Raw genomic sequence first — 13,601 nt, 5'->3', positions numbered from 1 at the left:
AAAATGTGGGTACAAAGTAAAAGAAAAGTATATAGAACAGTTTCCCTGAAAACGGTCTCAGGATATCAATTTACCTTGCTTTTTAAGGGTATCTATCTATACGTATTTAAGTATAATACTTATTGATGTTCTACTGGTTCATTTAGTAGTTTATACAATACAGTTTCCCTGATAAGGATCTGAAACGCCACCGTTGTACTATTTAAAAAAACTCTGTCAATGAAAAGTAAATAAATCAGTATCTCCGGTGCTGGATAAATAAAACTCTATTAACCGACATGGATTACATGACCTTTTTTGTATGTGACATATGCTTTGAGCTTTTTCAATATTTTATACATTTGTAGATCGGCTTTTGGTAGCTATATTTATAGTATGTTCAATTCATTTTTTCTCCTACTTTGGGAACAAATGTAATCCCACTCCAAGTTCGTAATACCGTAGTTCCCTTTCAAAACAATAAAGGTTTGCACTTCATTTTTATAAATCCTCTTATATAATGAGTGCTCCTTAAATTCCTGCAGTTTTGCGCTTCCATTTCATTTGGTATTTTCCCAAAAGAAAGCCACAACTTGTTAAAAGCCGCACAAATGCACTGGCAGAAACTGTGAATTATGTGGCAAAATGTTTTCTCGCCACCTTCGCCTTGCAGTTATCACTTGCCACTCAGACCGCACCACCGCCCACAGCCCCACCCACGCAATGGAACCACCCAAACCACCCAGCCACCCACCGCCTGTCATTGCGAAGGAAATCACGCAATAAACTAGCGGCGAAAACAAAACTTTAACTACTTTTTCCGCTGGCCGCAGAAACTCAGTGGGAAAACTTTTTTGAAACAATACAATTTATATTTATGCGCAGAGGCGACGGCGATGACAAAGAGGGTTTTGGGTTGGGAAATGGTCGGAAAATGGGTGGAGGGGTGGTTGACTGACCCAGAAAATGGGCGGCTAAGGAAAATGCTGGCCAGCATTTTGGCAAAGAGCAAGCAGCAGCCAAGGCAGGAGAGTTTATTTTAAGTGTTGAAAATAACTTGACCCACATTTGTGTGGTTCCCCTTCCCGGGACTTCCCCCTGTTTTTCCCCGGTGTTGATAACTGTTTTGCCGACCCCCAAATTCCCCGCAAAACTCGTTGAAAAACTTGTCCATGTCCATTCAGAGGGCTCAATGTTGAACGAAGCTTAGTCCGAAACTATTGCCAAAACTTTATAACAAATTAATTGCATTTTAAGGGCATGCAAAAACCAGGGATGCACGAAATATTCAAATTTTCATTCGACTCACTGGGCTGTAATGGAGTTTTCCAGTTTCAAATGGGGGTTCCCTGTCTGACCTCTGCGAATTATCGCTTTAAAAAAACACTTAACTACATTTGCGAAATTCTTTACTAAAATCTTAGAACAACTTTCTTTTCATTTGGTTCTTGAAAATGGAAAATATTGGAAATTTGAAAAATCTAACTTTAAAATGGGTTACAAATTTAAATCTCTTATAAAAGACATTTTCTAATGAAGAGGAAGAATAAAAAATGTTCCAAAGTCTTGGTATGCAATCCTTTTAGTTTTTGCGATATAGGTTTTAATTTGTAATTTATTAATACAATCTTCTCATTTTAAGCTTCACTGTAGATTTATTATTCTCGAAAAATAATTTATCGGGAAAAGTTGCAAGTAAATTGCTAATTTATCTGCCCTATTTTTGCCCATTTTCATAATTCTCATTTCTGTTTATTACTGTCAAAGGGTTAATTAAAGCAGCCCAAAGGAGGGGCAAAAGTGGCTTGTTTGCCAAATAAACTTACCCAGTTTGCTAATTAGTTACCAAAAGAAATCGTGTTTGCTCTCGTTTTGTGGTTTCGGCCATGTCACAATCACAATCCCCAGTTCAGTTTGCAATCGATACACAAAACCTTGGCCAATTAACCCCATCCCGCCCCATCTTCAGCTAGTTCGGGCCCAAAAACAATACGATCGAAGGACGAGGAAGTGGCAGGAGCAGGGCGAAGGAAGAATGATGAAGTAGGAGCTCATAATGACCCGAAATCCTTTCAGTCCAAATGGAAATTCCCCAGTCGTGCGTATAATTGGAATTAATACAAAAAGCAGCCGAGGAATATCGAACCACAAGAGGCGGTAAGGGGCAAAAGGAGTGGCTTAGGCTATCGGATAGTTTTGTGCCCCGCAGGCCAGATTTAATGGCTAAATCCTGCTCGGGGCCTGACTTCCTGAGAGCTTGATTAAATTTGATTTGTTAGCAGACAAAGAGGTTTCGCTACATGGTATTAAGTCCACAGCAAGAAAATATCCTATTTTCCTTTTGGAAATTTTCCATTCTGTACTGGTCTTACAAAACCAAAACTTCTAATATTTTATTTGTTATGTCAATTCATAAATATACGATGAAAAACAAATACACTTGTTGTCCAAACTGAAGAAACATATGTATTCTTATTTTACGAATTAATATATGTAATATTCCTATTAATTCCTATGTCCTATTTTCACACAATTGTGAAATCCCCATTTGCTGACCACAGTTGCTCGATTTTTCTCTCAGTGCCCACATATGGTGTTATTTTGTATGGAGTGTTTGGACTTATTGAAATTGTCTTGGTTGCGGAATTTGTCCTAGCTTCAGGGCGAATTATAATACAAATAATTTTTGGCAATCTATGTACATATTTATTTTTGTATGTATAATTGATGACCCACCTTGATTACATACATATGTAAATACATTATTTCTTAGGAAGTCTTCTCACTCCATGTGATACGTATTCTGTGTTTTTGTTGTAGCTCAACGGCGGTCGAAAACACATTTGATTAATTGATTTTAATATTTAATTACTGTTATCGTTTGTAATGAGCTTTTAAACACGCGTATGTTATGTGGATATTTATGTGTAGATTCACGAACTTCCGTTTTCTGCGATCGAATTTACCATTAGCTAGTATAGTTCTTAGCAGATTGCGCCTCTAACCTATTCAGTTATTTAGGAACGGTTGGAAAAGAACACATTTTAAATACTTCACCATTTTACCCATTTATATGTTTTCCAAAAACATGTTTTAATTACATTAATGACTTTCACCGACTTTATTCTTCAAATCAAATTGTACAAGCACCAAAACTTGAACAAGAACGTAGAAAAAATAAACCAAACTCGTTTGTTTATTGAAAACAAATAATCCGCAGACCTTATAAGTAGCTGGATGACAACGCAGGTGATCGGAGAATAGTTCCAGCTTTAAGAAATAATATTAATTTAAAATATATTTTAGCGCAAGCTTACTACCTCCAATTGAAACTCCCTTTTGACCAGCTCCAGGTGACTGAATTCCCGCAGGCGGTTTCCCATTTTGAGATCACTTCTGCGGGTCACATCATCCACAACATTCATCACCAGAACCGCACTCCAGTAATGAGAAATTAGCACCCACTGCCCCAGGATTCTGGTGTAAAATGATGTTTCTATAGATTCGTTACCAAACTGCACTCCATGATAAACCAGATTTACATTTGTTACAAACATTTTCAACAGCAAAAGAGCGATGGGGATGTCCAAAGTTTCAAAAACTACTATAATGAGTCGCTGATTTTCTGCAAAAAGCTGGAAGAGATTACGCAGGTGGTCCAGGGACTTTTTGGACTTGTTTTCCGTTAAAACTAGGGAGTTGCGCTCTTCATGATTCAGAAAGAGACTCAGATCCCCCAGAGCTATTTGCACCCTCTCACTTTGCCAGTGGAGGATTACCAGGATCACACATATACCCGCCATCATAATGACTATATATGTATATTGGAGGATGTGCGTCATAATCATGGATACTTTGCCGAAACCATGATCTGTATCGATTTCCATCAGGATTAGAGTGCCCCCCAAAAGGCTGAAGTTCGTGACGAAAAACATCTGGCCAAGTACTCCTCGAATTTTCTTTCGCAACTTGGTATACTTTTCGGAATGATCCTCCAGTCTACTGCACTTCAGGCAGTGACTTAGTAATCTATCACCCAATTCCATGAGTCTCTTTCTTTTGAACCACATCATAAGACCGCCCGAAAACATGGCCATTATACGGGTGATATTGGTTAAATTGAAGGCCCATTGAAGCACTAGATTGCTGCTCATGTAGCTTTCATCGTACATGTATCGGGGAAATGTGAAGGGTAGAAGGACGAGCAGAACTCCATGCAGACAGGCCGTATAGAGGAGGTACCATCTCAGCGCACATCCCGTAAGGAACTTTCTTTTTCGCAAGGGAGCCGGCATTAGACCGCAACAAACTGTGTATATGTAGAAGGATTTCAGCAGCATGATGGACAACTACAGCCGGCAAAGGACGACTGTCAACTGTCCTGCAATCGATGGGAGCTCCACTATCCAGCCGGAAATCGGATAAGCGTGCAACTCATCGCCATTCCATCAAACCGCAATGGACTTTCACCTAATTAGTTTGTTTTTTCGAGTTCAGAACTTGGTCAGTTACCTGAACACCTCCATTTTGACATGTTGCATTCGAAACTGGGTCGCGTGATGAACTTGGTGTACTACCATTCCGTATTCTTTGCCCTAATGGGCACTACTTTAAGGATACGCTCCTACAAGAAGACCATTCGCCTGGATAAACTTTCGCGGACTTATCTTCTATACAGCTTATTTACTAGCGCATTTATGTTTTTAAACATATACTACATGGTTCCTCAGGTACTACTAGATAGCTATATAAAGTACAACATAGTCCTGCAACTAAACTTTGTTGTGATGGTTTTTCTACGCATAATGTCTGTCTTGTGCTGCTATTTAACCATTTGGCTGAAGCGCCGGAAAATCATTAAGCTCTACAGGAACTCTCTTATTTATTGGAAACGATTCAGAAACATAATGGATGCCATAGTGAACAAGCAGGAACTTAAAGACCTCCAAATATCTCTGGCCAGGACAATGATGCAAGAAATAATGGTGCTCTATGCGGCTTTTTTGTTCTCCGCTCTAGTACAGTATCAACTACTCAATGTGGTTAACAAACGGAGTTTACTGGCTTTTAGTATAAGGCTCATACACTTCCTGCACTTGCTCGCAGTAAAAATGGCGTTTTATGGGTTACTCATACTGCTAAACCATCAGTTCGTGGTAATCCACCTAGCATTAAACACTCTTCATAAGAAAAAGGTCGGTAAGAAATGGAAAGCCGTGCGATCCATAGCCACTATGCACTTGGAAACCCTTCAGTTGGCCAGATCCATCTTTAGAATCTATAATGTTATTCATACCACGGTGTTTATCAACATGTTCATGGCCACAATGAATATCCTTTATCATGCTGTCCAGTTCAGCAACAAAACCATCAAATCCGATGGTTGGGGGATAATATGTGGAAATGGATTAATTTTCTTCAACATCTGGGGAACCCTGATGTTCATGGAAATGCTGGACAAAGTGGTGACCTCCTGCAACAACACTGGCCAAATGCTTAGACAATTCAACGATCTGCCAAGCGAGAACAAAACGCTACAACGGGAGGTGAGTCCTTCGATTAAATGTAAATACTTAATGTAAATTTTTTGAATTCTATTATTTTTAGTTGGACATTTTTACCATGCAGCTGAAGCGAAACCATTTGGTCATCAAAATCTGCGGGCTTGTGGAGCTGGACAAATCGTTTTGCCTTAGTTTTATAGCCTCGATTCTGAGCAACGTCATTATCCTTATGCAATTCGACTTGAGGCGGCAGCAACAGCCAAACCATCCGCAGTACCTCACACATTTGATCAGGAACCAATCTGACGTTTAGAGGGGAATTCTTAGATCCAGGAAAAATATATATTAATAAATTAACTTTTTAAGTAAGAATCAAATTCTAAAACTCATCTATGATCCGCTTGATGCTGTTTTTGGGTACGGGTTTCTAGAGCACGATTCCTCCTAGTCGGAAGTAAAGTGGTGGAAAGAAAAGTGGGCAAGGACCTAGAACTAGATGATCTAGATGAAGAACTTATTTGCGTATCGATTAATTAGGCTTCTTTCAAGATTTCAAATTGCCTATGCTTGAGCCCTGTTTGTAGATCCAAATTTTGCGTTGATCCTTTTAAAATTGTTTGAGACCTTATCTTTTAATTTGCTTGTGGCAACGCTGGTTTCAAATGTGAAAAGCTTTCAGGACATTATTTTATGGCTTTCAAAAGCTTTCAGGAGCTGAAGTTATGTGGTGTGTTTATAAAGTGAAACTCGAAGGACAGTTTTTTTCGGTTTCTAGCGGATAATTTCTTCGATTTATGGAAAATACATAATTATTTCTAACTCCGAATCCCTATAAAGGGAAATTCAAAAACATCATAGGTTTTTGTGAATGAAAAAATTATAGATTAAATGTAAAATTTATGTAAAATGGATGTAAAATGTATATAAACGTGATGTAAAACGAATGTACATTTATGTTACAATTGATGTAAAATTGATGAAAGTTGATGTAAGCTCCATGTATAAATCATATAGAATGAATGTAGATACTTTATGTGTAACTTACATTAAATGCATCAAAGATGCATAAATGAATTATAAATTTATTAACCATATATTTTGTAGGCAATCTGACAAAGAACCAAAACATTGGTGATTATGTTTCTGGACATTCGATGAACCGATGAGTTACTTAGGTCGAAAAATCCTACGATGTGAAGGCGTCTCACACGATTTGGATTCAGTTGAAGTTTCCGGTTGAGATACAAGATTGAGAACTCTAACTAAATTTAAAATATGTGACGAGCTTATCAAAATAATTGGGAATATTTACCTGTCTGGAGAGGATCAATCCCTGACTGTTTCTATATTGGATGGCCGAATAATTGACATCCCATAGTTTTACCAAAAGATCACGGAGCTCCATCCACTTCCAGCGATTGATCTCAAAAATGGAAAACTGCATTATGATCTCGGCGTGATGAGTGAGAAACAGAACAACATACAAGATGCCCTTCCATATATGAAAAGTTGTGTCGAACTCAAGGTAAATCCACAGTCGAAACAAAATGGCTATATTGACAATATAAGTGGTTAGCAGATTGAAGAGTAGCTGCCACTGGAAGATATCAACAATGTGCTTCAGAACCTCGTCCAAATGGAGGCAGTGCTTCCAAAGCTTTCGCCAGGCGGGAAGGACTTGCCTCAGCCCCATCTCTCGGGGAACGCCCATTCGTTCGGGCAACACCTCCAGATCCTGGATCATTTCCTGGACACTCTTGGCCATGTTTACCAGCAGCCAGTTGCCGGCCACCTGGATGATGTAGACCGTCAAGTCCACATAGCTCATTAGTAGAATCAAGATTAAAGCGTACACCACGGAAGCCATATGGTACGGAACCATAGCTCTCCTGAAACTGGAGTCATTGTCACAATGGACCAAGGAGTCTCGGGTCAGGAGCTGCTGCGTGAGGATCACAAACCGGGAACTGGTCAGCAATACTTTGCACATACATCTCTTTCTGCAATCGCTTTTAATAGCAAAGCGAAATTTGTGCAGCATTTTTATCAGATCATTTCCCAACTGCTGAAACCGACGCCTCTTTATCCAAATACTGGACATTAGGAGCAGCATGGTCAGGAGTTTGGTCAGAGCCACCACATTATAAAGCACTCCGAACATTCCCATAGTTTTGCAACCGTAGACATTGCCAGTTAGGACGGCCAAGGCAAATGGCAGGATCAGAAGATAGGCCACATTCAGAAGGAGGCAGTAAATCACAGTGGGGACATGGTTGAGGATAAATCGATTATTCCGGGAATCGTAGTGTAGATTGCATAGTCCTATCAAGCGACTCACTTCAAAATAAATGCGCAGGAGGGAGAATCGAACCATTTTGCTGGAGGATTGAACAGGAACTAAGGCCAGCCATATGGATGTTTGCATGAAAGGTAAACCAAAAAGGCTCCAGGGATTATAGAATTAATATGGGACATGCAACTGGACCTTCGTGTCAAGAAGTTCCTGTTAATCACTATTTTTACAATGCTAAAGGGTCCAAGATGTGGGTTGATTCATCACCCACTCTACACACTACGTGGTAAAACTTCGCCGAAGCTCTACAGTAGCTGAAAACAAATCAAAGTCGTCTCTTGAAGTACTTATCTAAAAATGATTCATTTATTTCGCTATCTTTCTTTTAGCATTTCAAGTGGTTTTCTATAGACGTTGGCTTGTGTGTTTGGTTTGTTCTTATCAAAATACCGCTTGATTGTTTGGGAATCTATGCTTATCTTAGTAGGTAGTCGGTAGTTCGTTAAAATGTAAGCTTATGCGATAACTACCGCAACGAAAATGATGATGCTGAAGCGTATTGTATCGAATCGTTCTCCTATGCGTTAACTAGAAACTAATTATAAATTCAAGCATATTACATAAAATCACACAACAATCTCTGATGCATTTTTTGCACTCGCTCTGACTTCGTTGTAAGTGGTACACACTATATGGAATATACACGCAGATAAGTTTATAACTAGGTTATGGTGGGCCGACTTTTAGACATTCGAAAACGGAAGTTGGAAAAGTAGTATCTGCTTTGCTTTCACTTTTAGGAAACATATTTGAATACAGAAATATAGGGTTAACTATTTAATATCATTCATTGGATGGTCACGTTTACATTTACTTTAATTAAGATGTAACTTATGTTTTGTTGGTTTGCAGAAAATTATCAGTAGACTTCTATTATTCCAATATAATAAAACTTCCTTTTTCACAACCAAAGTCCTAATATTTTAACTAGCAAACGTTAGTTTCTACTTCTAAAATACCTTGTCGAAAAAATCAACCCACTTCAATCTAGTTATATGTATGATTAATTAGGATGATTAACATTCCGTGTTTCATTTAGCACAATTGACTTCTACAGCTAGTAATTAACCCGTTGCATCTACGCCACAATATGGCTATTTTTGTTAAGATCGGTGAGCAGCTCGGCGTCGAGATCTTCCGCCTCCAGAAGATCATTGCAGGCATCGCCGTTCAGTGAATGTGGAATGCTTGTGGACAGCACCATCCCCCGACCTCCGCCGCTCCCCGTTCCAATGGAAATATCATCGGGCGGGGAATTGCGACGCCTCTCACGCTCTCTGACAATGTGGGGCGCTTCGTTGAACTCGTCCAACTCGTCCATGCCTTAAAAGATCCACATCGTGAAATCTTGTAACTCCACAATGGATAAGGGAAACTTACCCGCATACTTGGTGCCCGCCAGGAGCAGATATTGGCCCGCTCGATGTGGCCACAACAGGCCCGTCATCACACAATAGGCCATGCAGTCGGCCGAGTTAGTGATGCCCTGCAGCAGCTTGTAGCGCCACATGGGGCTGACCTGCAGCGCCACAATGGCAACGATGGGCAGGTAGATGAACCACACCAAACTGGAGGCGCCCAGATGCAGCAGGAAGTCAAGTTTCTTCGTAGAGTGCTCGTACTTCATTGTGTTGCGCAGCTCGTAAAGGAACCACATCATAAAGGAGGTGCTGTGTTTAATAAATTCGGAGTTAGGAAGAGTTGAATTTTAACCTGAGCTTTAATAACCTACCGTAGTATCAAGACTATCCAGCCGGGCCAGGTCTGGTATTCGTCAATGTCGGAAACCACATCGACTTCCGTCTGCAAACAAGTAAATGTTGATGTAAATTTAATTTAATAAATTTTTTATTTATTTTCGAACTACTCACCCTATCCCAGATGTAAAGGAACACGTGAAACGCGCAGTATGGCACCCAGATGGACATTAGGATAATCCAACCAGTTCTGCTTATTTGTTGCCTAGTTACAGCCCAACCTTTGGCCAATAGCAACAGGATCAGCATGAAGGTGGTGCGGCTCAGAATGTCCAGAACATCGCCCGCCGCCTGCAATCTCGGCTCTCCCACTCCATTGGCTGCATAGTGAATCAGATGGGCGGTGATCAAAGCCAAGCTAACGAACTCGCTCAGCAGACTAAGGGTGAACAACTTGGTCACTGGATGCTTCTGCCGCCGCACCGCGTAAATTTGCATGGGCAGCAGCACAATATAGACGAGCATGAACACGAGATACATCTCCAGAAGGTTCTGCTGATCGTACGAGTATTGGTAGGTCAGTGGATGAGCGGCCGAGTTGTTTGGGTGTAAGTTGACCAGGTGGATGTCGTAGTGCAGGGTATTCAGAAGGTTGCTGCTGAGTTTACTCAATCTGGGCAGGCTCTCGTGGGCGTGCCACTGGCAGGTGCTCTGGTTTTGATAGCAGGCCACCAGGGAGAGGTACCAGAATCTGTCGGGGAAAGGTTGGAAGAAAATATCAAGCTCTATGTTCATAATCACATTTACTGATAGAACACAATGCACCCACCTTGGTTCCGCCTCCAGGTTGATAACATAGGTGAACTGCGATCCCGGGACGACGTTTCCGGGTGCATCCTCATCGCTGCATAGCTGATTGACAGGACAGGGGACGTGTCGCAGGAAGTCTCTTTTGGCACGGGGATTGCACGTGGAGTCGTAGGCGATCCTCTGGAGGCGGGAGAACATGCCCGTGCAGGCGGCCTCCCTGCTCCGCTGACTGCGATTTCCGTAGAACTCGAGGAAAGTGCTCCTGTCCAGGACGACGAGAGTGAGGGGAACCCCATACTTATCCTGCGACGTGATGTTGCCGTAGATATATCCAAAGGCATTCCGTCGCGTGGGATCCGCCTTGTTGAAGCCGAATTTCACCAGGAACTGGAAAAAGTCCTCCGTCTGGAACTGCCCGCTGATGTGGGTGGCATTGCTCGAGGGCAGGGGAATCGCGGTGAGGAGCAGGATCAGGAGTTCCAGGAAGATTATCCTGCGACTGCAAGACCACCACCTTTCACTTCTTATCAGTGGTTGTAGTTGTTTCGTGGACGCAGCCTCTTCTTCTTCTGCCCCCTCTGCGGGAGTCCCGGCCAGGTGGCCATCCAGCATTCCGGCTGCCTCGTTGGCACCGCCCACTTGCCAAGGTGGCGCCCCTTTGTGCATCGCTTGCTAGTTGGCCAAGCCGAGCAATTTCTATTTTTATTTTTATTTTGCGGAAATTTCCACAAATCCGCTAGAGATGGCAAAACATCGATGACACAATATCGATTACGTAGTATCAAAAACATCGATGTAATGTTCAAAACGGCCACACTAAAATACCAGGAGGGTGTCTCCGCTATGTTAGCCTTGTCACCCTCCCAACATTTTAGTAAGACCGTAAGTGAAAGACAGCGGTATATTTTAGCATATACCAAATTATTACTATAAATATACCACATGGCTGGTGTCCTCGCTAACTTAGCCGTGACACCCTCCCGCCATTTAAAATATACGGCTTTCGACATAGCGGGTACATGAACCTTTATTTTGACTTTTAGGCCATCTCTAATTGCTAATTGGATTTTGTTTTGGCAATAACGGCAATTCAAATTCAGAAATAGTAACTTTGTTATTTTGAAATTTACGATTAAACATTGGATAAAAAAATAAGCGAAATATATGCCAGTATTCTTAAATATACCTTATGGTAGTTTATGCCAGCCGCATTTCCGTTTTCATAAAACCAAGTCCTTGATCGGCAAAATAAAACTACTAATTCAACATTTTATGTCGCCAATTTGTTTGTTTTTTTAAAACCACAGTTAAAATCACAGAGAATATTTAAAATGAAATCTGGTTTTATATAAAATAAGGTTAATAAGCCAATCGATCAGAATAATTTGTACATACTTCAAAAACGTGGGGACGAAAAATTTCAAACAGTTAAAAACAGTATTAAACTTTGAAGTCATTGGTGTTATCCCAAATAATAAAAAAGGTTGTATTTATCAATACGACTTCCAATCGTCTTCAGAAAATACAGGCAATATAAATTTAAATCGCTTTGTTTTTTGAAACCACTATGAATCAATCAAAAATGAAAGGGGTTATTTGATTAATTGTGTAATACTTTTTATTGATTAAAATGTATTTTTTCACAAAAAATTGTTCCCAAACAAAATGTATGTATGTAGGTAATTTATCAATTCTCAAGGGAAGTTTACAACAAACTGCAATTTTTGGGATAAACGAACAATGCAAGTCTTTAGCAGGTTCCCAAATGGGCGTCTTATCTATTTTATTTTTAGATCTTCTTATACCTTGAGCTCTCCCACTCCTCACTTTGTTCACGCCAATGGCAATTTTGAACAATAAATTTCAATAATTCCCAAATTTATGTGACCACCCTTTCAGCCCCCAAAAACTTCAAAGTGCAAAGTTGGGTAATACGAAATACGCAGCCCCCAGATCTCGCACCCAAACCTCAATAAGCGTCCCTTTCGCTTACTCATTTAAAATGCAGCCGGCGGTGGCGAGAAAAATCTCATGTGGATTGTGGTTTTCCACGCCCCCTTTTTTCCAATTCCACCAGCAAAGGTGCAAAAAATCCACACTCTTTGACAATTCCTTTGAGATTCGGTTGCGGGAGGGAGACAGCTAGAGGGTGTGCGAAAGGGAGAGTGCGGTTTTGCATAAAAAGTATGAAGCCATTGAAATGTAGATTTTCCCATTGTTATGTGTGGCAGATGAAAACTTTGAATCTTGGAGCAGATCAACCGAAGCTTACAGCAAGTAATATTTCCCCCCCTTTCGATGACCCATTTCCATTCGACCATTTCTCACTCATTTATTGATGACTCCGCAGAAACGAAGAGGGAGTTGCAGAAGGAGCAGCATAAATTCATGAGCTTTCTTAGCCATAGTTTTTGGCATTTGTTGACAGTCACAGTTCACTCAGTTGTGCAAAAGTCAAGACAAATACAATAAATGAGATTTCCAGGGGGTGTATATAGAAATACAGGCAAGCTTCTATAGTTTGAATTGTAGTCATTGTAGTAATCAACTGAATTTGATGTGGAGTAATATTCAAAATTAGTTTTTATAAAATGCATTAGAATTATTTTTGAATTGAAATTTTTTTGTATTTGGCTAAAAAAGCAATTGTAATTTGTTTATATACTCGAACAATTTTATTGACAGACCAAAATTATATATAAAACTGTCCACCTTGATCAAAATTTGATTATAATGGCAATTTTACATTTAAATGCATCTTATGTAGTATCTTGTTTTGTACTAATTTTAACAATGAAATATTTATTTTTCATGTAGCCTGTTACTGATATGCTTATAGAAGCCAGACTGTACGGCTTTCCAAACAAACAATAGCTGGAGCGAAACAACTTACTTCAAATAATTCGGCAAATATTAAGCACACATAACATGTGAACGGGACGAAACGTTCATTTCAATGTCTGCCGTCGACCCCAATAATAAAATCCGACAAGGTTGGCAAAAATACAAAGGGAGCGCAATTTGTCGTCCTTTTCTGACAGGTCCCGCCCTCTCTTTCTCTTTCTATTCGACTGAAGGAGCAAACAGTTCATTGAAATGCCGGCGACGGAGCATGGACAATGAAGGTTCGATGATGATGAGGTGGAAATATCGGGGAGATTCGGTATGATTTTCGCCAACTTTGCACAAATTGTATTTTATTTTTGATTAGGCCGGCGCGACTGTTTATGTTTGGCCAATAAAAAGATGGTGGGGCAG

At 40.3% G+C, this 13,601-nt stretch overlaps 4 protein-coding genes across 4 annotated transcripts; 1 reads left to right on the top strand and 3 right to left on the bottom strand.

The window, feature by feature from the left end:
• Window positions 1-3,081: 3,081 nt before the first annotated feature.
• LOC119551441 (putative gustatory receptor 58a) lies at window positions 3,082-4,319 on the bottom strand. Its single transcript, XM_037860784.1, has 2 exons — window positions 3,300-4,319; window positions 3,082-3,249 (listed from the first exon to the last, which is right to left on the bottom strand). The coding sequence occupies exons 1-2, from the start codon at window positions 4,317-4,319 to the stop codon at window positions 3,082-3,084; spliced, it is 1,188 nt and encodes a 395-aa protein (XP_037716712.1).
• Window positions 4,320-4,511: 192 nt separating this feature from the next.
• Window positions 4,512-5,796, top strand: LOC119551893 (putative gustatory receptor 58b). Its single transcript, XM_037861495.1, has 2 exons — window positions 4,512-5,525; window positions 5,587-5,796. Exons 1-2 carry the CDS (start codon window positions 4,512-4,514, stop codon window positions 5,794-5,796), a joined length of 1,224 nt encoding a protein of 407 aa, XP_037717423.1.
• A 772-nt stretch (window positions 5,797-6,568) lies between these two features.
• LOC119551955 (putative gustatory receptor 58c) lies at window positions 6,569-7,857 on the bottom strand. Its single transcript, XM_037861650.1, has 2 exons — window positions 6,796-7,857; window positions 6,569-6,745 (listed from the first exon to the last, which is right to left on the bottom strand). Exons 1-2 carry the CDS (start codon window positions 7,855-7,857, stop codon window positions 6,569-6,571), a joined length of 1,239 nt encoding a protein of 412 aa, XP_037717578.1.
• A 1,057-nt stretch (window positions 7,858-8,914) lies between these two features.
• Window positions 8,915-11,095, bottom strand: LOC119551216. The gene is made up of 5 exons (XM_037860453.1): window positions 10,363-11,095; window positions 9,708-10,284; window positions 9,569-9,639; window positions 9,217-9,506; window positions 8,915-9,159 (listed from the first exon to the last, which is right to left on the bottom strand). The coding sequence occupies exons 1-5, from the start codon at window positions 11,007-11,009 to the stop codon at window positions 8,915-8,917; spliced, it is 1,830 nt and encodes a 609-aa protein (XP_037716381.1). The 5' UTR covers window positions 11,010-11,095.
• Between the last annotated feature and the right edge of the window lie 2,506 nt (window positions 11,096-13,601).

Source organism: Drosophila subpulchrella, chromosome 2R (genome assembly GCF_014743375.2).
Source record: "Drosophila subpulchrella strain 33 F10 #4 breed RU33 chromosome 2R, RU_Dsub_v1.1 Primary Assembly, whole genome shotgun sequence".
Lineage (NCBI taxonomy): Eukaryota > Metazoa > Arthropoda > Insecta > Diptera > Drosophilidae > Drosophila > Drosophila subpulchrella.
The sequence above is the reverse complement of the archived record's forward strand: the minus strand, read 5'-3'. Positions and strand labels throughout refer to the sequence as shown.